The following is a 22,513-nucleotide window of genomic DNA, read 5'->3' on the forward strand; positions in this document are numbered from 1 at the left end:
TAAAATGTCTCTAATTCTGCTTCTACTTAGCAACGTGTGACAAATGTTGTGTCTCTACCTTCTATAAGTCCTGGACCCACGAACAACAATTTAAAAGCTGATTCGGCCACGCAAATCCTAAGAACTGATTTTTCCCTTACTTACGTGTCCTGTGTTACAAGGAGCTTCAAAAACCAAACCAATACAACAAAGAACACACAACTAGTTACCTGCTTTTGCATGCACAGCGAAATGTGGCGTGCCATACAGTCATCTGCCTCTCACACAGTCTTGGACTTTCAGGGACTCACTGTTATTCATCAGAATCAGGTTTAGATTCCAGCATGACAAGTTGGGAATCAGAGTGGTTTCCACTAGTGCCCAAAGCCTGACATCTGCGTGCCTGGCGTCACATCTAGAGTGTTAAGAAGCTCGTCTGTACATAGCAGAAGTGCCTCACACTGCAAGTTAGACCACCCATTTTCAGAGTGAAGAGTCGCGTCTGCTCAGAACTGGGACCGATGTGCTCTGGGAGCAGCAGCTTAAGAGCTCGCTATTGGGAAGATGCGGAAGATGGGGGAGGACTTTCGAATCCCACCTTCCACGCTCCTTTTTCCACCGAGAAATGTGAATGCTCTCCTAAAGATAGGCTCCTTTCTGCTTTCTTTCAAGGAACAGGTGCCTAAGGAACCTGTGCCAAAAAGCAAGGCTCCTGCAGGATGGCAGTGCCGGGACAGACGTCTTCTAGCTCAGACTTCGGTAAAATTACATACGAAAGTCCCATTTCACAAGCTTAAGTCATCCTTTTCAACTATCCACTTATCCTTGGCTGCAAGTCACTCTCTCAGCGTAACTACCTGCGGCTGCCCACACAGTAGTACACCTCCAATTCCCAGCACCAGGAGCAGAGCCTGCCAGGTGGAAGCCAGAAATGGACCACTCCCCAGGGACCTCAAAAAGCATCCTCAGTTAATGCAGGATGCAACCCTGACTCCTTTTAGTATTTGCTAGGCAAATCTCCCACCTGAACACCACCTGAGAACAGGGGTCCTTATTTTGACAGGGAAGCAGGCCTTTGGGAAGTAAATGAGATGCACGTACCTGACCGGGCCAGCTGCTGAGCTAGAGATCGATATGCACACAACTCTGCCGGAACTCAAGCCAGGGTTAAAATACCACTCACAGCAAATGGAAGGAATCTCAAAAAGTCCAGATACTTTGTCTAGCATCAGAGCTGGAAAAACGACCATCTTTCTTTCCTTCTGTATTTCATATATGATGGGTATAAAATAACCTAGTAATTAACCCTCAGACAATTTCTCAGGTTGAATCAATGAAGATTTGATAAGATTTGGCACTTGGCAATAATACAGCCAGGTTAAGGTATTTAAGCATAAATGTAAACAATAATGAAAAAAAAAAAAAAAAGCAAAAGAAATAAATAAGTCTCTTAGAAATTAAGACTTGTTTCTATTTAAATGAACACAATTAGGGAAGCTAACATAATGGCAAAAATCTTTTGTCAACTAACTCAAAGTCACTACAAACTTTATTTCTGTGTTCCTTTCTGAAGTTGAAATAGCATGTTACAATGACATTATAGTAAATATGGCCAGACAGGTAGTGAGGTATAGTCCTCTATTTTCCTTGCTTTTAAAGAAATAAAATACCTGTTACAGATCTCTTCTGTATAAAAATACTGCAAGTCTTTCTTTCTTCTTGTTTGCTGTATAGATCAAATACACAGCTTTTACGTCCATGGGTTTTGCGTGTTATTCAGTCACTTAATATTCAAATGGCTCTAGGTTTTAGTATCACTGGTTTTTACTTGGAAGGATTTTTTACATATTTTTTTCTTTTGAAATTTACTATCTGCATTAACAGTCAGTCAAAAGCACCCACCCTTTAGGATTAACAGATAGAAAACAAGTTCACTCCTCTTTTTAAGGCATTTATACTCAGTATTTGAGTGTCTTAGTGGGTTTGAATTTTCAACCGTTAGTTTCCAAAGCTGTTGCAAAGAACTCCTTTAAATTCTGCTGTTTATCAGCCATCGCTTTTGCCCTGTGATGCAACTTTTCTCTTTTTTTCTCTCCTGAGCAACATCATTTTGGTACTTTACACAGGAACAGGGCTGTTCTTTGTATGAGTTTCTAGAGATTTGATACTGCTGACAATCTTCTTTTGAGGCCCCACAACTGTAACGCCGACTTTCTTCATGTCACTAGAAAAAAGAGAAGATGCACCGGGTGAGTGAGCATACTGTCTCTGTGTTTCCTAGGGCTGATGGGAGCAAACAGAAATCAACTCGTGCATCTTATATCACCACATTGGAGGAGTCTCCAGTTATGGCAATACCACTGAAACACAATCCCTGGTACGAAAAATAACAAGAGCCATTGTATGAAAACAGCAGGCAGCCGCAAAAAAGAGTAAAACCTCATTTAGCCTTGTTGTGCTTGCTTACCTGGAAGAAAAGACAACGAAACAGCGTTCTGCAGTGATGCATGCACTGGGACGTAGGGGCAAGCGGTTCACTTCTGGGCCAGCTGCGATCCTGAGCCTCTCTACCGTCTCCATCCCTCTATCAGCCTGATTGCTTCTCCTGAGCAGTGCTGACATCTTGCTATTACTTGCTGAGCCCCCTGAATGGCCGTCTTAACTCTGGTATCAGCATTGAGGTTAACGGCTACATGGCCAAGCTTCCAGCATCTACCCTGTTTTTCACCTCTCCTTTCTCCAGGCCATCCACTCTCTTTGTTCCTTGTGCAACACAGAAGTGGTTTAAGACTTGCGAGGGGCTAACCCAGGCTTACAGGAAATTGGGCATTCCTAGAGGATTTCTGCACTGTCCCCAAAGGGTAATTGTTACAAAAAGCCATTAGCAGCCTTTTTATAGCTGCAATAATACACTAATTAATGGCATTGACATGTTTAATTGTCGGTACCGCAGCTGCTGCTTACTTCTTCATAACTTGTCGTGTATCCAGCTCGCCTAACAGGGAGTCAAGATTTCCTTTGACAGTAAGTTCAAAACTGTACTTGATGCCTTTTCAGATGCAGAGAGAACATTACCCTGCTCTTCCTTATCACAAGAACAAAGACAGATTGCATTTAACTGTAATAAACTTGTAAGTTGTAAACTTACAAGATTAGCACGTTTAAATGTCAAAACTGGGAGGGAATTCATCCCTGAATAATTATTACCATGTACGAGGAAAGCAGCTACATAGTGCTTGCTCTGTCTCACCTGGTTTGATGGAATATGGGATGGGCAATAAAGGAAAACATTGGCACACGTGTCAGCTGTCGGGAAACCCCCACATAAAAGGCAGAATATAAATAATCAACACAGAAACTCCTAAACTGTGAATGGAAGAAAGTACCAGATGATACACGGTGCTACCGCATCAGAAGAAATTAGGAATTTCCTTGGCATCGGTGAGAAAAAGCTATGGGATTGTGGCCTTCACACAATCTCCAGAGCACCTAGGTTTCCTGCATGAGTATTGCAGCTACAACAATAATTCACATTTGTCTCTTTAAATGTAAGAATATTTTAGCTAAAAACTGGAAACTCCATATAAAAATGCTACTCTTACACTTATGTTCAAACTTGTACCTCCAGCCACAACCAATGGTGAAGAGCTGTAGTCAGTTCAAACTTACTCTGTAGAAATCTTGGCTATTGTATCACAAGAGCTGTACTCCACGCCCGTGAAAATGTCTTTGCACTGTCCTGTCCGAAAACCATTGAGCCAATCACCTGTCGTGCGGAAGGCTGAAATGTCAATGTTACTTTGGTCCAGGAGAAGATTTGATGGCCTGAAATAAAAAAGAATGTGATGAAAGATAGGGAGCAGGGATACATATGGATTTATTTTGTGTCTAGACTTAGCACTGGCATCGGCAGGAGCTTCCAGGCTAGACATGGCTCTTCTGTTTGTCTGTGGAAGTTATCTGCTGCCGAGGCCACCACGTGTACTCATGCTGGCAGCTCTGACAAAGGCTGCGTAATCATCTTGCTTAAGAGTGCCGTCTTCTCATGTCCACTTTTAAATCGCTGAAGCATCACCAATTCATGAAGTGTATTGTTACCTTACAATTTAACATGTGAATCATTAACAAAGACAAGCCTAATTTAGATTATATTTATGTGATTCACCTAGTTCCAAACAACACACAAACAATGCACACTCTAGACTCCAAGTTGAGCATGTTGGTAGAATTTACACATATCAAATGTTCAGAGTATTGCAGCCCACTGACAAATCTTAAGCGCTGCTACCAAGTTCGAAGCACAAGTAGTAAGACACTAGTGGCTTTAAAAATATTGTATCAAGTCTAAAAATCAAATGTTAAGTGAATTTGTGAGACAAATGTAACTGCGCAAGACTTGCATTCTGCAGTGCACAGAGGCAGAAATGAGGGAATTTTTTATTAAATGCACTTAGCCAAATGTAAAATGCAATTGCCATTTCCAGTTTGAAATTGATGCTCACTCTAAGACTGAAACTTCCATAAGGATATCATACAAATAATTTAGAAATGAGAACTGAATCATCTGCCTTTGAAATTAACTTGGTGCTCATAAAGGATGCTGAACTGACATGATTTACATCCAAGTTCTCTACTTAGAAAACAATGAAGAAACCAGTAAGAAACAAACAAAACCAACACAATGAATCAAACAAAACATATGTCCATGCTGCTTTGCACATATAAACCTTTTTCCATCTGCCTAAGTCTACCTGTAAGATATTGAGAAAAAAAAATGCTTCTCAAAATAACTATTAAATGTATAGTTTTTTATCAAGAAGGAATATATTGCAGCTGACCCTGCACTTTGCATATTGTAAATGGCAAAAATGGCTGCTCCCATATTGATCCAGAAATTCAGTTCTGTCTGGTGTGAATACTGTTGTTTTCATGGTCTTGTGAGCATACTGTACCTTCTTATTCGAGAGCATCAAGACTAAAAATAAATGCCAGCCCTTCCCCATGAAGTCACTAGATTCAGGCTCTACCACACCTCATTTTAGCCATCTAAAAATATCACAAATAGGCCCAGCTAGTTTTCTGAACTGTTGCTGCAGTCCATCACTACACGCATGTCCATGCAGGGTGTTTGTCCTCCCTAAAACAGGTCTTCCAGGCAAACAGCTTGGAGGACACTCCCAGCTCTCAGAGAGGTGAACCTGTTCTCAGCTGCTCCTCCTCACTGACTTGCTATTTTTTCTGAGGTGTGAGAAGCCCCTGAATAGCAATACGATCAGTAATTTCTTTCTACTGATGTGGCATCTTATTTATTCCAGTTATGTTTCTCTCTCAGTGCTAATTAGTACAATAATGACTTCCTCGACTAGTCAGATGTTGTTAGAGACATCAACTCTATTTCTGCATTTCTCCCTCCACTAATAAGCTTATGTCCATACTGGGCTTTTTAGCCCCCATTCAGAAACATATGTGCTCCATTTTAAGTAGAGTACTTTATGGATGTCTATCTTAGGCTTAAGGCTAAGCATGTGCTTAGCTGTGCTGCTATGATGGTGCTACTCATGAGCACAGGAGACTGAACTAGAGGATGTTCAAAGCAGTTAGCACTGCAACTTTACAGTCTATTTTCTGCCCCATAGTTCTTTTTCCCCGTGGCTCTAGTGAAACATCACTTGCAGAGGAGTCTGACGACTACAGCTAAATCCATCTGAAGTGACTTTTGTCACTGGAAAGAAAGGAAAATGAGAGGTTGTTAGACTAACACTGTAATTTAAAGGCAGTGATTACGCAGTGTAACAGGTAGGTGACCGTTACTGGTACTGGAGAACTGATCTGGATTGTAAAACACCCTCTTCACCCCAAACCCAAGCCATCTCTGAGCACTGGAAAAAACAAAGGGGGAGATTGTAAAGGCACCAAAGAGAAAAAAGTGTCTAAATACCAGTGAATAAGCAGCCTAGAAAATCCAGACAAGACTTCTCAATCCCAACACAAGTCTTCATTAAGTTTCATCAAGAAGAGCAGCACTGCAATAGCACACCCTTGCAGTACATGTGACTTGCACTGGAATGAGGAGATACCACATCAGGTATACCAAGACATTTACCTTTCACCTTTGAAGAAAAGAACACTATAGCTTTGCTAAACAATAACTCTTGGTATTTTCTACATATTAAACAGCACCTTGTACCTCTGATGTTTTGCCAATTGTTATCAATCAGCTGATTTCTTTCAGGCTCAGAAAATTATTTTAATATCTTCTTCCCTTCTGGTATTGCAGGCCATAATTAAAGAGCTCATTAGATGCTTGAAAATCTTAACTTCAAAACCACAAATGGACATAACACCACTGTAGATTCACCATCAATTTTCACCAGGTCTCAGAGCAGCGATATTCCTGATCAGGCACCTTTCGCCTAACTTCCCTCTGGAGCCCAGCCAGGACAAGGAGCTGCTGCGAATGACCGTGATCACTGGCACCAACTACGGACCTCACATCCTGGGAACAGCTGTAGACGGAAAGGAAAGTGACAGAAGACACCAGAAACCTGCTCTGCCCCCAAAACAGTAAAGAAGGGAAAGCACAGCATGGCCACACCGACACAAAGACTGAGCTGAGGACAGAAGATGCAGCACACTTCAGGTCAATGTTCTCATGCTAAAACTAGATCTTAGGCACCTATGTGATATACAGCTTTAAATGCCCTCCAGTTAAAGGCTCAGGTTAGATAATCAGGCCCAAAATATTTTTATTCAGTAGCTGTACAACCTGTGTCTCCCTGACTACTGTTTGTCCCATGAAGAGCCAATGCTTTTTATTTATAGTTTTCTGGGTATAGTGTCTGCAATCCCAAGACATTTATTAAGAGTATTTATGAAGTGTTCTTAGTGATAAAGCATGGAGATTTTTTTTCCAGCCTAGAATGTCTTTTCAACTTAAATCTAATAAAATAAGGCCTGACTGAGCAATCAGTAATTGAAAAAAAAGTATAAACAAGTTGAAATAGAACAGGTCTCTAGGATTAGGAATTAGAGTGGCCCAAAAGAGCTTTTATGTTTATTACTTGGATGAAAGTATCATCAGGACAAAAATATGACCTAATTTTAATGCAAGTGACCTCAGAATAACCAGCACTGTAAAGTATCATTTTTCTCCTTGTAGGATTCCAAACAAAAATTAGTTACTTTCCTCCTCAGAGAGGACATCTGGACAGTTTATCAATGAACAGGAATTTGTCTCACTGTGAAGAGTCTGTGATGTCTCCTTGCATGCACCAAGGGAAAGCTGGGCTTTCAGAGCATCTGCACACATCGGCAGTTTTTCTCCCCCTGACCCAGCCCCTAGACAGAAGGTCTGAACGTGAAATTTATGGTCTGGGTGATGTCCGCCATGAGCTCACACTTTACTAGACAAATTAGATGGGTTGCAATCCGTGCAGCTGTAAACGACGTCCTGCAGGGTTCCACCTGATCTTTTACAGCTTTTCATAAATCAGTACCTACTAGCTTCAGCAGAGAGTCATTAAAAAGAAATCATGGAAATTACATGTTTGCTCAGGGGAAGTGAAATAGAACATTTCCCTCTGTCTTTTCTTTTCTTCTCCTTTTTTTTTTTGAACTCTCTTTATTTTGTTGCTTTGACCAACTATGATATACCCCCTTCATGTTATCTTTCAACAGTCATAGAAAGACTTTCTATCCTGTTCATCCTGACTGTGTGTCTGTCTATGGAGTTGTATTTACTGACATGTGGTGCCCTGAAAAAAATCAGCAAGACTCAGATTAGAAAGACAAATTTAACAGTGAGATGCCAGTTACAAAATGCCCTGTTGCTGAAAGCTTTCTCTGGACGTGCCCATTATGTTAACAGTTGGAATTAACCTTTGAGTCATCCGCAGTAGCAGGGAGAACTATAGTTTGTAATCATTAGCACAGCTTTTTGTCACAACACAGGGAAAGTTTTGCCACACCATATAGTAACAACAAAGACCACAGAAAACATCATTAGAACCCTTCCCAATATGGCATGGAAATCTTGTCTCTGGTCGGCTGCTGCCTGGCGAGAAAGGGATACATTAACTTGTAAAATCCAGGAACCGAGACAAATAAAAGGAAAATGTCCTGCCACTTCTTCTGCACGAAGGGTAGTATTCTGCAAATACACAGAGTTGTGCACACACGATCCGCGGGTTTGTATTGCAGTAGCCTCTCTCTTTCCATCCCTTCCTCCAAACAACAAAACCAACCTTCAGTTTTTAAATCTGGACTTCTGCAAAATGATACATCTCTCTGAATGTCACCATGGACTTCTTATTTTCTAGGTCCATGTTGTCTGTTGAGAAAAAACTTTATCACAGCTTCCTCTAGGATAATGAGCAAATAAAATTTCAACTGCCCCATAGGTCAGTCCTCCAGTCTTCCCTACTCCTTTAGCTGCCTCTCAGAACATGCTTTTCAAGGGGCTTATATCTTTTCAGCATCCTGGTGGGGTAATAAATCATATGCCTGGGTGTATCAATGCTCCTCAATTTACTTTTTCCCCCCACCAAAGCCACGGAAGGCAAAAAATACCAGCACGTTGCTGAAATGGCTTTCTTTTTCTCATAATACGGCTTAAGCTGTGCTTTCAAGCCGCAGAAGTAACATCACATGGCCATTTCCTGGGATTCGTAGCTGGCCCAGAGACAGACCCTTAACGACAACCAGTCATTATTGTTAGGACCGTCTATAGGGTCTTTAAAAGAGGGAGAGAAGAATGCCTCAAAGAGCTTTTAAAATGCTTCTCTGGCTCTTTGCGTTTACCATTTGATGTGTATGACTTGCCCTTATATCTCTTATATATTTGGCTGCGCTATGAATTTCTACAGACGTTCGCTACAGCATTCACGGCATCAGGCAACGGCTCCGTGCAGTTTCTTTTTCCAGCATTTCCAGCGCAGAATTGCCATTAACGCTAACGAGGGCTCCACGTTGGAAACCCGGCACATCAAGCTGAGAACAGCAGAACAAAATCCCTCGGAATCACAGTAAACAGCAAACGCTCACCATCAGGCCACCCACTGGTCTGGCTGCATTACTGTTTAAATTATACAGTACCCGACTTGGTCTGCTGTGAATTCTTGTCTGAGTTTCACCAGCAGAGTGGAATTAGAGGTGTGAAAGTGCAAATAGATGTTTTACTGTCTCTGTTAACAGTGAGCCCCAGCAACTTTTAACTTTGAAGGAGCAATGGTTGATTCGTGCCTGCCTCAGGCATGGTATTAACGACTGCTGGAAAAGTCAGGTGAAAATAGGGCTTTTCTGTCTCTAGCATGTTAACTGAAGTCCCTAAAAATCTCCTCGGTCTAACTCCTGGATACCCCGCACAACCCAAACTATGATTAGATACCAAGGAGTATCATTTACTGTAATCTTCCATTTTTCTTTGTGATTTGTAGTCAAGTTGTCCCCGGTCTCCCGCCAAATTCACTATTTTATGTTTAACAGACTTCAGAAAGAGAGCTAGCGCTGTAGGCTTACATTACTTGAATTCTTTTAGAGCAAGCAGTCCATTTTTGGACACAGATTATATTGTTGCTGGGTTGTGAACGAGGCTAAAAATTCACACGTAGGCTTGCATTACACTGCCGTTGGCCAAACCTGGACCCTGCTGTTAATGCCTGGACAATCACAAAGCGTAAGCCCTCTCTGAAACGCTCCAAGTAAAACTGAAATCTCCTTCCTTCAGCCCTCCAGCTTGCAAGCTCCTGACAGGGAGAAGCAAACAAGCAATATTACAGCAGGTCAGCAATCTATGTCAAGCATCTGAAGCCTTCTGAGCTGAATAGCAAAAAAAGGGAATTTTTCAACAAAATGTTCAGCCAACACAAATAGTTGTTTCATTACAAATATTATTGTAAAAACAGGCCTTGAATTATGCTGCATAATGCAGCAGTCTGAATTTTTTATCTGACCTGTTCACTGCTCCTATTGAGTTTAATTTTCATAAATATCCTACCAAGCTAGCGTACTGGAGAGTTTCCACTGAATCATCAGATTTTAAGTGGAAACAAACTTTGTGAGAAGCAAACTTCAAATTTTAAATTGCAAAGGATGCCTCTGGACGTTCGAGAGAAAACATCACGCTTGATACCAGCGAGAGTGCCACAGCGACAGCCAACAAAGCACATGTGTAGCAGCAAACACTTGCAATCTACTGCTCGCAAATAACAGGTCATCCAAAAACTGCTCAAGGAAATTACTCCAGTGAATAATTCAAACAACACATCAAATTCAAGAAAATCAGGATAGGGTTGTAAACAACTTGCTAACACATGCAAGAATGTATGAGGAATTATTCATACACATTTTTGAACACTTTCGTATTTTCATCAGGAAGACTAACTGACCCTGACCCACTAAATTGCCTGGACTATATTAAAAGAATTTCAGCTATGCTTTTTTTTGAAAGTAAGTGGCTTTCTTGCTTTTCTAGCCTTAGCTATAACAATAGTGGTAGAACTCGCATTTTAAATGGAGAACTTCTAACACATAAAAGAGATCTGAAAGCAAATCTACCTCCAATGCTGCAGTACAATCCAGAAATTATGCTTTTTTTTTTTTTTCCCAATACAGTTACACAGTGTCATGAATTACCAAAAAAGATGTATTTTGGGGATTAAAGAAAAATCTGAATAACTGTTCATAGATGAAATTTTTGTTTTAATTTTTTTTATTCCCATAGTCAGGCGTGCTGCTTCCTCATCACAGAATTGGAACTTGGAAATTAATGGAAGATGTGAAATTTGTATGGGCTATACAGTCTCAGGCCTCTGTGTGGAGTTCCAAGGAGGCAACTACATATTTTGTAAACTTCAGTTCCAGAGCCTTTAATAAAATCTGAAGAGGTTTTATCCAGGTACCTTAATTGTCATTCATAAACACAAAGAATAGTGCGTATTCATTATTGTAAATCAAAAGTAACTCCACTGAGCTTGACGAGGTACCTTATTCTGGAAAACAGGGATTTGGCCTTACATTTTATTTGAGTTCTACACACCTAAAAAGTACATAGTTAACATGCATAATGGTCTTCATTTTGAAATTAGCATAAATATAATTTTAAATGTCTTTTTACTTTGGTAAGCAGCATTATTTCTTTAAAAATCTGATTTGGTTTCCCTCTTCTAGAATCAGCTTTTCACTCTGTAAGTCTATTCAGAAATCCTTTAATAAACTGAAAATAAAAGGCAGACATAACTTCTCACATTTTGCAACACGTAACATTTATTATGTTATCCAGAGCAAACTAGTGGACTGAGTACTTGAAATTACAAAATAAAACTTTGCTTCAGAAGCCTCTACATGTGAGAACACAGATTCTGATTTTTAATCCTTTGAAAGTATCTTAAACCCAAGGACTGACTGGAAAGCAGTTTGCCTGGCTGATGCTACAAGCAGTGCTTGGAGAGCAGAGAGAGGAGTCTACAAAGTGCAAGAGAGCCAGCCTTGCGTCCTGCCTCTGCTTACAAAATCAAATGGCTTTAATATCATCTACTGCCTTTGCTGAATAAGCTCACTCTTTTCTATGTATTTCATACTAAAGGTAGCTCCATGACAGAAGAAACAGATGCTGAATCCTATTAAGAACTGCTGGTTAGCCTGTAAGTAACACCTTCATCTTCAAAGATTTGGGGCAAACTTGCTAATTAATCCTCCTGTGAGGAAGGTAATTTACATTTTCAGAGAGACAGAAAAGTTAGCTAAACAAAACAATAATATAAGAAGTCCCAATAAGACAGCTGCCTTTGAAATGGATGATGTTTTGACATTTCCCAAAATAAAATGAGGAACAATTGATTTTGCAAAATATTTGATAGCTGCTTTTCCAAATTGAAAACTGTTCCACAAATGCCTTTCAAACCACACTACCAGCATCTTATTAATAAGTGGACAAAAATCACCACATAATTTTACAGTACTCCCCATAAGCAGTAAAATGTGATAATGACTTTCCATATTAGATGCCTGGGCTAGATATGAACTGAGAATAAAGATACTGAATGATAAATGTCTCATTAAAATCTCCTTCCTCTGAGATCCTCCTCTCAATCTGCAATGCAAATTAAGTAGTATTTTTTGTGAAGACCCAAAGAAACTAACAAAACTGTCGGCTGTTAACTCTGAGCAACTCATAAAATAATGATCTGTTTTACAAGGAAGACTATCGGCTGTTTATTTTCTGCATTCGATATGAGACACAAATCCTTGCAATTCTTGCACTTAAATATAGCTACTAATACAGCTAGAAACACAAAAAAATTGTTACAGACCACTTAAAGAAATATCCTGAATTCTCAAGTGGTTTTCTCCCCTTGTTTGCAACGTAATTCTTTCCTCCTCTCCTAAATATATGCTTGCGGTATAAAGCAACAACAGCAGCAATACCTGATGCTGACTTTCACTTTACCCAAAAGTTATATAGAAACAAAAGCAAATACAGAAGCAGTTTATTTTTCTGTGGGGATCCCTTCCCAATTTTGAAATCAATCACAGACCTGGCAGAAATTCAGGATTTCTAAAAATCATGTGTTGGAATTAGAAACATATTTCAATTTTTTTTCAAACGTTTTTTCTTGGCAGAGGCTGTGGATGAACTCGGCTGTTCCTGTTTTATAGCAGGTTCACGAAGACTAAGTAACTTTAGTCACACCTACATCACAGATGTGAACATACCCAGCAACTATAGGAAAGCTGCCATGACACTTGGGTTGCCTGCATCCCATATCAGAACCCTCATACCTCAAGGTCACGCTGTCCTCCAACAGCTTCATTCACTTTGGGACACAGAAATGCTTTAAATATATTTCTAATTATACACTATGCTTTAAATATATTTTTTCAAATGGCTGTGTAAGAATAAGATTCATATACATAAAATGATAATATACATTGTAACTCTAGGGAGCTATCATATATATGTAAAAGATCAGAATCAGAAATATAAATAAGAAAAAAAATTAGAAATATAACTAAGTGAAAAAAAAAAGAAACAGATAAAGAAAATGAAGTGTTATGAGTCCATTTAAGATTTGTAGCGTATACACGGTATTTCCAGTTGCGTGACTCTTGGCTTACACTTTTTTCCCCACACAAATGAAACAACAACTAATAAGCCCTTTCAGACCACAGCCTCACCACTGGTTAGCAGGTGGGTGAAGTGATTCTGTCTTTCCTACCCAAGTTTAGAAAACTTTCCATCTGCTTTGTATCTGCATGAAATGTTCACAAATGTGAAGTAATACACAGTGGACTAAAAAATAATAAGCTCAAGAAGAAAAATAACGAACCCGATCAAAACTGGAAGAACTATGAACTCACTTCCACCCTAAAGATATCCAAACAACCTAAGGACTCTGTTATAAAAATGAACATAATGCTCAGAAAACAGGAAAGAACAGCACGACATAAATCAAATAAAAATATCATGAGGCTGTGCTTTAGAAAACTGCATGACTTGTACAACTTTTTCTGTAGCGAGTTCTGTTCCTACAGCCCTTTACAGAGCTGGATAACTCCAGGCAGCCTAAATGATACAAAACACCCAGGTGTCCATAACCAGCGCTGGCCGCCTTATTCAAGAGCTCAAGGTGGCCACCTGATTAAAAAGTGAACTTTGACAGGTAAGAAAGAAATCAGCCATACTCTACTTTACAAGGAACAGGAAAGGATTTTTCACATAAATCAGAGGTGAAGCGCAACAAACACCAGGAAAGGGATAATGAAACATTTGCTGTGGTGAGGTTACAAAGAGCTTTTGCCGACGTAAGGTTCACAAACACGTAGAACGGTCTGCAAAGAGACGATCAATAAGGATATAAACATCCCCTTGGGTATCAAGAAAATATTAGATGCCACGGGGTGGCCAGATGGGATAGAAAACTGACAAGGAAATACAGAATTGAAGGCTTTGACTCCTCTCCTGTATTCCTATGAGATATTAGTATAAAATGTGCCCGGGCTATGGCCTGGAATCAGACGTACAGTCAAGCACATCCTTCAGTTGAAGTCAGTTAACAGTAACATATCAGAGAACAGGGGTATCTTATGCACCTCCAGCAATGTGCTTTTAAATAGGATACAACAGTGCTGTGACTATTTTAAACAAACATCAGCTCTAAAATCTGTAAGAAGAGACAGGCTTTGCATCTGCAACAGACATCGTCAGGTTAAACATTTTTCCTGACCAAGCGCATTCTGAACACCTACGAGCATATGGTGGGCATAAAGCTTTAGCATTCTTCCAGTAGCACCACAGACATAGGTAAAAGAGAGCTGAGACCTCTATAATTTAGATTAATTGCTTATTATGGGTATGAGGAGAGGTGCTGCGGGAGTACCACGGGCTCAAATAACAACAGAGAGCAGCCGTTTGAGCCGATGCAATCCCCCGAGCCCTCGGGCCTGAGTTGCAGAGTGCTCTGCCTCTGCAGGATGCCTGTCCCTCTCTGGCTGCTGACAGTACAAAGATATCGGCAGGGATCCGACTGTGGGTCTCCTTCTCGAAGAGCTGCCCTGACTCACTGCTTGTTTGTATCAGTTACATATTTCTGCACTTAAGGCTACAGCAAGACCTAAACCCATTTTAAGTCTGGCTTCTCATTTTTCTCTGTCAGTCTGTCAGAAAGCGATGCTGGACCTCCAGCGCTCAGTCCCTGGCCAGCAGCAGCACCAGCTCCCGCTGCAGAAGGAGCACACGTTACCTGCCAGCAGTGCCTCTCTGTGGGACACGAAGAGGGTGCAGAGCTGGCTGCAGCTTTTCAGCCAGGTCTGAGGTTCGAGATTAGTCAGTTTTGGCAGTGGTTACATGGGGGTGATCACAGATTTCCAAATCTGCATAGGACTGCCCAGCACCCCTCAAGTTGTCATACCTAATTCTTGGTCATACTCAAATTTAAGGATAGCCTGGGTTGCTCTGCAGACACCGACAGCGGGAGAGTGAGATGGGGAGACCACGGATCACACGTCCCTTGAACTGCAACAAATGCCTTCCCAGAGGGGAAGGGCTTGGGCTCACCCATGCTGGCGTGCCCACCACCTGGACCCCACAGCCCCCCGTCTGTTACTGGGGAGCGAGGAGCTGCAGACAGGGAGCGATACCACACTGCTTGGGAATGCAAGGGGTGCAAGGACGTAGCAGCAGAAAGCTAATTGGGGAGGAGGGAATGAAAATCACCTTTGACATTCCTCTCCTCAGAAACGCGCTCCACATCAAAGCCAAAGTAGCAGCCTGCCATGAGGAGCGTTTTACTGAGAGCTCACCTAAAGCATCTGTGAGAAGTCCCCTACCGTGTTAGCAGCCTCTTTCCTTCCCCACGCTGTGCCATAAGCAGAGTGCTCAGCATCGTGGTACCGATGTGCAGCCTCTGCTGCCTGCGCCAGTGAAGCATATAATGAAACAGGAGCAAAGAGAGCAAGAGAGAGACAGGAGAGAGCAATACTGCACTGTGGTGCTCCTGCGCAGAACCCAGCAGGTGCAAGCAGTGCTCGGGCTGAATCTGGTCTCCCTTAGAGGATATCAGCTTTTACTGGCTATGAACAGGTAAACTGGAAATGATGGTTCAACATTGTTTTCAGCTCTGCTGTGGTTCAAGCCCCTAACTGGAAGGACAGCAAACAGGGAACAGTTTGCTTCTCTTTGGAATGCAAAACATGCAGCACTGGTTTCTGCAATCAAATCCCCAAAGCAAAACATGATAGTCATGATTCCCAATCCCCCTACTCAGCAGGCTGCTTCAGTATATCCCTACAAAATAATTATTTTCACCGATCATTTGCCAAATGGGGGTGCAAGATGTTTAGAAGATATATGCTTGACTGAGAAGATAGTGTTTAAATGGTTTGGGTTTTTTTCCCCAACAATTTTGGTTGGTTTTTTGTTTTCTGTTACCTGGCAAGTAACAGAAAGAGGGTGTGGAGCACCTGGAAGGTAACAGAAATAATTGCTTTGGTAAGCACCTTGGTTTGCTATGTGTTAAATGCTCACCAATTACATTATTGAAACATAATTACCATGCAAGCAGTATTCTCTCATTATATATTTTTTAAAGCAAACCCCATTAGTATGGCTGCCTTCCTCCTCCCATCTCTGCTTTCTTTTTCACGTCTCTGGAGTGGCAGTAGGAGGTAATTAGGATGGCCAGCCTCAAGCTCAGGATGCAACACAGGGGCCAGGAGAAAGGAGGCAAGGTCCACGTCACCTGCCCAGCAGGCTGCAGTATCAATGCGGTCCTTCCCGCTGCCTTAGCTCCACTTCCCTTCTGTGCCTTTCCATTCGATTGCTATGGCGAGAAGTGTGCGGCGTTACAAGGAAAGGTCTGAGAAGAATGTTTTGCTGTGTTCGTTTCTGAAGCTTGCCTCATGTCAGATTCTGGTCTCTTGCCCACCGAAACACTCTCCAAGACCTGGGTCTGAAGCAGCAGAGTGCATTTCTCCCTGACTCTGCCTGCTTTGCGGACAGAGGATTTGGCACTAGCATTCATGCTAAAAGCAATCTTACATCTTTTCAGTAAGAGTGTGACATTTTGTGCGTTATATAAAGCAATTCACTTAAACCCTACTTAACTTAAGCTCTTATTTCACCACATCCACATTACGTACTTAGGTGTCAACACACTCTTCAGTTACCCTCTCTTATGAGATAATTCTTATCTCATCATAGTGATGTTCCAGAGTGTGTTGAATAACGAGGATTACAAATGAATGTTTTTAATACAATTAGGAATATTGCACAGGCTGGAAATGAATTCCTAGTTAAGGCATTGATCTAACAGGGAACATAAGTGCATTTTTAAGTTTGTGAGTCCTACTGAAAGCAAAATGTTTATTCATATGATTAAAGTTAAGGTGACTTGTCAGAGCAGAGCATAAGAGTGTAGGATATGTGTTTGGACCTAATTCAGAAAGATACTTAGGAACATGGCTAGCTGTAACCTATGAAACACTAAGCACTTAAAACACCACGTAAGGTCAGAAGGAAAAGGAAGATCACATGATGGCCAAATCCACCACCTGTGTTTTTTGCCCAAACCTCTGCTCAATCTTACAATGGGTTTCATAACCCTAGCATAACAGCTTTTCACAATTTGAATAAATAATAGCAAATCATTAATAAAAATGACAACAAAAATAAAAATAATACTAATATTAAATCCTTCTCCCAAAGGGATAGTCAGAGACCTTTCTCTAGCCTTCAAGATTGCAAACGGCTACAGCTAAAAGTTGAAGAAGCGGGTGAACAAAATAAACAAATTCTAATTATGGAAGATGAAGAAATCAAAGACATTTATTTATGTGCAATGTAAGATCTAATATGTCACCTTGCCGCCGCATTGGTGATTATTTTCAGACTGCTGGGATTACGGATCAGCTTATCCAGGATGCTGACAATCTGCTCAAACTTGGGTCTGTTGTTTCTGTCTTTCTGCCAACAGTCCAGCATCAGCTGATACAAGGCAGCTGGGCAGTCCATAGGAGGTGGCAAGCGGTACCCTTCATCAACAGCCTTAATCACCTGCACAAGGATAAAAGTTTTTGAAAACTTAAAGGCACTTAAATCAACTTGTTTTTATCAGTTCTGTGAACCACATTAACATGGACATTCTGTGTTTAAACAAATGTGTTTATTCACTAATTGTCTTGTCGTGCAACGCCTTTGGTTTATCTGCAAAGTAAACCAGGCAGTAAATTAGGCATACAGAAAGGGAAGTTAAGATATAGTATGTGACTTTGAGAAAGGTGAGAGTCCAGAAAGGATCTCCAAAACTCACACTTGACTGAACTAAATTCATAAACAAAAGCTACAGTTAGTAAGGTGCTTGCTTAACTATGCCAAACTTCAAAAGGTCTTGAATATCTCTCGTCTGATCACCCTTAGCAACACAGGCTTTCCACACTCGCCAGTGGACACTGCATTCGCCAGAAAACAAACCTACCCTCCCGCAGGACATCCTGAACTGATAGATAGGAGGTCTTGTGGATGATTTCACAGGACCAGAAAATATTTTTAAAACTTACCACGAGGATAACTGTACGCTTCCTACTAGGCAGTGCAGGCCCAATTCTTTTATCATTTGCCTAGATTGACAAAATTTGTCTAGATTGAAAAAAAATATAGCCCAGAATTTACACGTTATGAAGCTTTTTAATACAACCTTTTCACTAGAGTATTACATCTCTTGATCAGTCCTACAGTATCTATTGCATCATGAATAAAAACCCCAAAGTATTCTAAGCAGAAAATGATAAAGCTATATTCTGTTAATCTTTCCTTTTTATCTGGATCAGTTAATTCAAAAGCAGGAACAACTATTCTGAGTCAGAACAGGGTAGGAAAACAGTCCATGGTTTAAGCAGCCATGAGGCAGAGGCACATAAATAGGTTAATCCTTCTGTTTCTGACTTTAATGTGATATTATTAAAGACATTCCACTAGTATATCAGCCTACGTAACACGATTCATTAATCTCCACAAACAACAGAAAAACGTTCATGACTAACTAAAAGAAATACATAGTTTTCTGCAGAGTCTTGGGTTCCAGACATACTCATTTGAAAGGAAGTTTTCTGCTCTTTTTCCGTGTTTAACATAAAGTAGTATAGAGAATGTCTGACTACAACTATGTTACTGACTTTTTTAATTTAGTACTAGTAACGATATATACCAATCCCTTGGAAAATCTATTTGTGCTAGTGACTGTACTTCATAAGTAACTCCTGTGGAATAAATTTGGGATTAATAAGACAACAGAAAAAGAACCCAAAATAGATATAATAAAAATCTTATTTGGGGAAATGTTATGCTTCCTACAGAAATACTGGGAGAGATCCATTAATCATTTGGATTGCAGGCTTGGGTAGTTCACTAATGTTGCTAAGAAGCCTTTAGTGGAAGTCTTCTAATCAGATCACTCTACTTCTCTATTTTATCCGTTGATTACTTCCAGAAGTATTTTGGTTTCATTAAACTTGTAGTCGAAATGTTTTGCTTCTCTTTTTCACAAGCTCCAAGAGCAATTTATTCTGTGTATTTGACATTTACAGAAAACTTCTACAGAATATTATACAAGTGGAACCAAAGGGGATCAACAGAAATTTAGGAGGGTTTTCTAATAATAAGCTAAGGAATGTAAGAGGCAATGACCTCATTGCAGTGGAAGCATTTGAATCATCCTACAGAAAACCACCAGCATGATAAAATTCTCTAATGTGTTCCTTCAGAGGTCCAAAATACCCTGCTATAAAGATGCTGCCTTTTTGTTAAGTTCGTTAGAACTTTACTTGACCAGGGAGATTTGGAGATTTCAATTTCTACATCTTATTCAATGTCAACGTCAAAAACTCAGAGCCACCTGGTTTCATTATGCTTCACTTCCTTTCACAGCTTGATCCTTTATTTGAGAACATAACTCAGATAACAATATACTCACATCCTGGTTGGACATCTCCCAGTATGGTCTTTCTCCATATGACATCACCTCCCAGAGAACAATCCCATAGCTCCATGCATCACTGGCCGATGTGAACTTCCGATATGCAATGGCTTCTGGTGATGTCCATCGGATAGGAATCTTGCCCCCCTAGGAGCAAAACAAAATAAACCAGTCCATTTGACTGTAATACAATGAATATAATTTTGCGTGATTGTTTATTTTATCTCTGAGATTCTCAATGACCATTATATTGGTGTAAAAACCAGAGTAAGCTGGAAAATGCTATTGCCATTTGTCATGAAAGCATCTTGCATGCTATACAGAGTAATACATTACAGTGCAAAATCTACCAAAGCTACAGATATATAGTATAGTATATATACTGTATGCATGTACATATATATACATATATGCACACATATATATTTATGTGTAGCATAATATGCACAGATAATAATAAATGGTAAGTTATGTATGGTTGATTTTCAGTTATAAAATGTTTGGAAACTGGCAAGACAGTCAGACAGCACTGAGGATGAAAAAGCTAGTATGAGGTCCTTGCTTACATCCTAGATCCCTTTGCACAGCCCAAGAGGGCTGGATTTGGCTATTTGTAAGGCGTTTCAGGTGAATTCCCGGTTGGTGTGGAACCATGTTTTCACCTCATGTTTTCTAGGGCATTTGAGGAAAAGGAGGGGCCATGATGTTGCTCTGTTTCACTAACGCCAAGCCTCCTATTGCACAAGGCAGCAACTGTGAGCATATGCACAAACTTCCCATTCCAAAGCCATCAGAGACAGTCACAGAAAGACAGATTCGGATGGGGTCATCTGTGCAGAGGGGAGAGTGCAAAAATACCATCTGGGGAAGTGGTCTTAAATATTTTTTACAGTCATAAGAGAAGCAAGCCATCATTAAATGGTATAAACTTGAGAAGAATTAAAGCTACCGTTAAAATTAATATTGTAGTTAAGGGAACATCTCTCTCTGACTATAGCCACCATTCGGTGCCATAGGTCAAATTAGTAAAATGCACACAAGCAGCCTCAGGCTGAGTTTCTGCAATATGAAAATTAGAGGAAAGAAACAATTGCCAACGGTGCCAGACTTGACAGAGATTTTTAAGATTCTGATTTTAAGTCAGAGAAAATTAAGTCCTAAAAGAGAGTGGTGCAAAACTTGTTACTTGAGGAACTTCTGGAGTAAATATATTTGAATAGAGAAAACTGTGATAGTTTAAAGTCGTTTCCAGTTCCAGGGATGCATGACATGAACAGGGGTATATGCTGAAGATTTCACACTAGACTAGCTATTTGAGGTACCTCTGAGACCCCCGTTATGCTACAGTCTGATCACACACCTGTCCTCACAATTAACCTGTATGGGAAGGGAGCGCTCTTATTTCCACCGCCTAACCAGCAAAAAATAAAATGTAAAGACATTAATGCTTTGCCTACACTTCCATAAAGTGTACCTGCACCGAGGGTAGCCATACCCTCACCAGTTTTAGATTAACCAGCTTGGTTAACAATAGAAATGTGGACATTAGTGTTAATGAGAAACCTAAATACAGCACACGCCAGAGCCTAAGCATCTGTAATTTCATGGTTAATATTGCACAAATTAGATTAAATAAAAGCAACACAGGTAGGCTTTACTCAGGCTGCAGTTTAGACCTGCAAAATGTCACTAGATATGTCTTAGAGGCTTGGAAAAGGTCAGAGAGGGAATCTGTCTTGGCATACAGTTTTTATGCATCCCATCTTGCTTAGTAGACTCCCTACCTTAACCAAAAGACAAACCTTCATTTTGCACATAACCCTTAAAATTAGGTAAACACTGAATTTCCACATTACTTGTGGACCAACAAATAGGACACAGAAAATAAATAGCAGTATTTGAAACCAGTGTTTCATCATGGAAGCCAGACGTCTCTCTCTTGCAAACTTGGAAATCTGTAAGATGACGTCCTTTGGTCACAAAAAGTACATCGTATTTTCTATTCATTGTAAGTTTATTCACAATTCCCAGTGCTGCTCCACAACAGTACTGAGAGCATAAAAATGATTTTGATTTTCTCATACTCTTTTGAGAAGCAATAGTATACCCACTTTGCAAACATCCAGGGTCCTTCAGTGAGTCCAAGGCACAGCCAAGAAACAAGGGAAGCTCTCCTGTGTCCTAGTCTTTTCACAACAAATCCACTTAAACTTTTAGATGTGGGGATGATAAAGAAATCAATCCCACTTTTTCAACGTTTTTTCTATGCATACTAGTAGAGTGAACTTTGATTTCCAATAAAGAATGTCAATGTTGGGGGAAAGCCATTTCCTAAGTTTACACAAACAAAAACCCACCACCACGAACAGAAAGAGCTTCCAAATCAAATGTCTCCCACTCCTCCCAGAGGCTCAGAAGTTGCCTACAAAACTGAGCAGACTTACAACCCTGCTGCAAGGCCGAGGCGCCTGAGCGCTGCCTGCACAGAGGAGCGGGCGGGGGGAAGCCCCGGGCTGCAGGCTGAGGACGCCAGCCCTCCCAGCACAGACCGGATCACAGGGTGCTCACCCACCCCAGCCCACCTCAGCTGCCAGGACAGAACTGCCTCTACGCTACCAGAGATGTAAACGGGAAAGGAGTTTTACAGATCAAACCCAACCCCGTGGACCACACCTGGAAAGGAATGAGCAGCTCATGGGGCTGCTGGAGCCCAGGCACAAGGGGCCACCACCATGCCCCATGGCTGGAAGGGGCTTCTGAGCTCCATCCCCCTGCCAGCGCTCCCACAGGCGAGTGTGCCCAGCAGGGACAAAGCCAGACCAACATTTGCATTTGGTTTGAGGCAAAATGTTTCAAATTCCTGGCCGGGTGGAGACATAAAAGAGGGAACTGTTAATCCTTGCTGCTTCCAAGGGTAGCACTGCCACCGCAGACAAGCCCCAAGCCTCCTCTTACTTCTGCTGATCCCTCCCCTTGTGCCTGGAGGCATCAGTGCTGCTGGGAAAGAGACTGTGCCATCTGATTCGAAAGAAATTGAGATACAGAACTAGGTGTCAGCAGTGGGCTCC

General features: G+C 40.9%; 1 protein-coding gene across 1 annotated transcript in view; it reads right to left on the minus strand.

The window, feature by feature from the left end:
* Positions 1-2,097: 2,097 nt before the first annotated feature.
* The window catches only part of EPHA3 (EPH receptor A3), a gene marked incomplete at both ends in the record, with an annotated part of 227,790 nt that continues 207,374 nt past the window's right edge, over positions 2,098-22,513 (minus strand). The window contains 4 exons of the mRNA XM_082305127.1: positions 2,098-2,203; positions 3,649-3,804; positions 17,334-17,527; positions 19,443-19,592. Of these exons, the coding sequence (XP_082161253.1) occupies positions 2,098-2,203; positions 3,649-3,804; positions 17,334-17,527; positions 19,443-19,592 (606 nt within the window). The remainder of the gene's footprint in view (positions 2,204-3,648; positions 3,805-17,333; positions 17,528-19,442; positions 19,593-22,513) is intronic.

Source organism: Platalea leucorodia (assembly GCF_965183815.1).
Source record: "Platalea leucorodia genome assembly, chromosome: 2".
Classification (NCBI taxonomy): Eukaryota; Metazoa; Chordata; class Aves; order Pelecaniformes; family Threskiornithidae; genus Platalea; species Platalea leucorodia.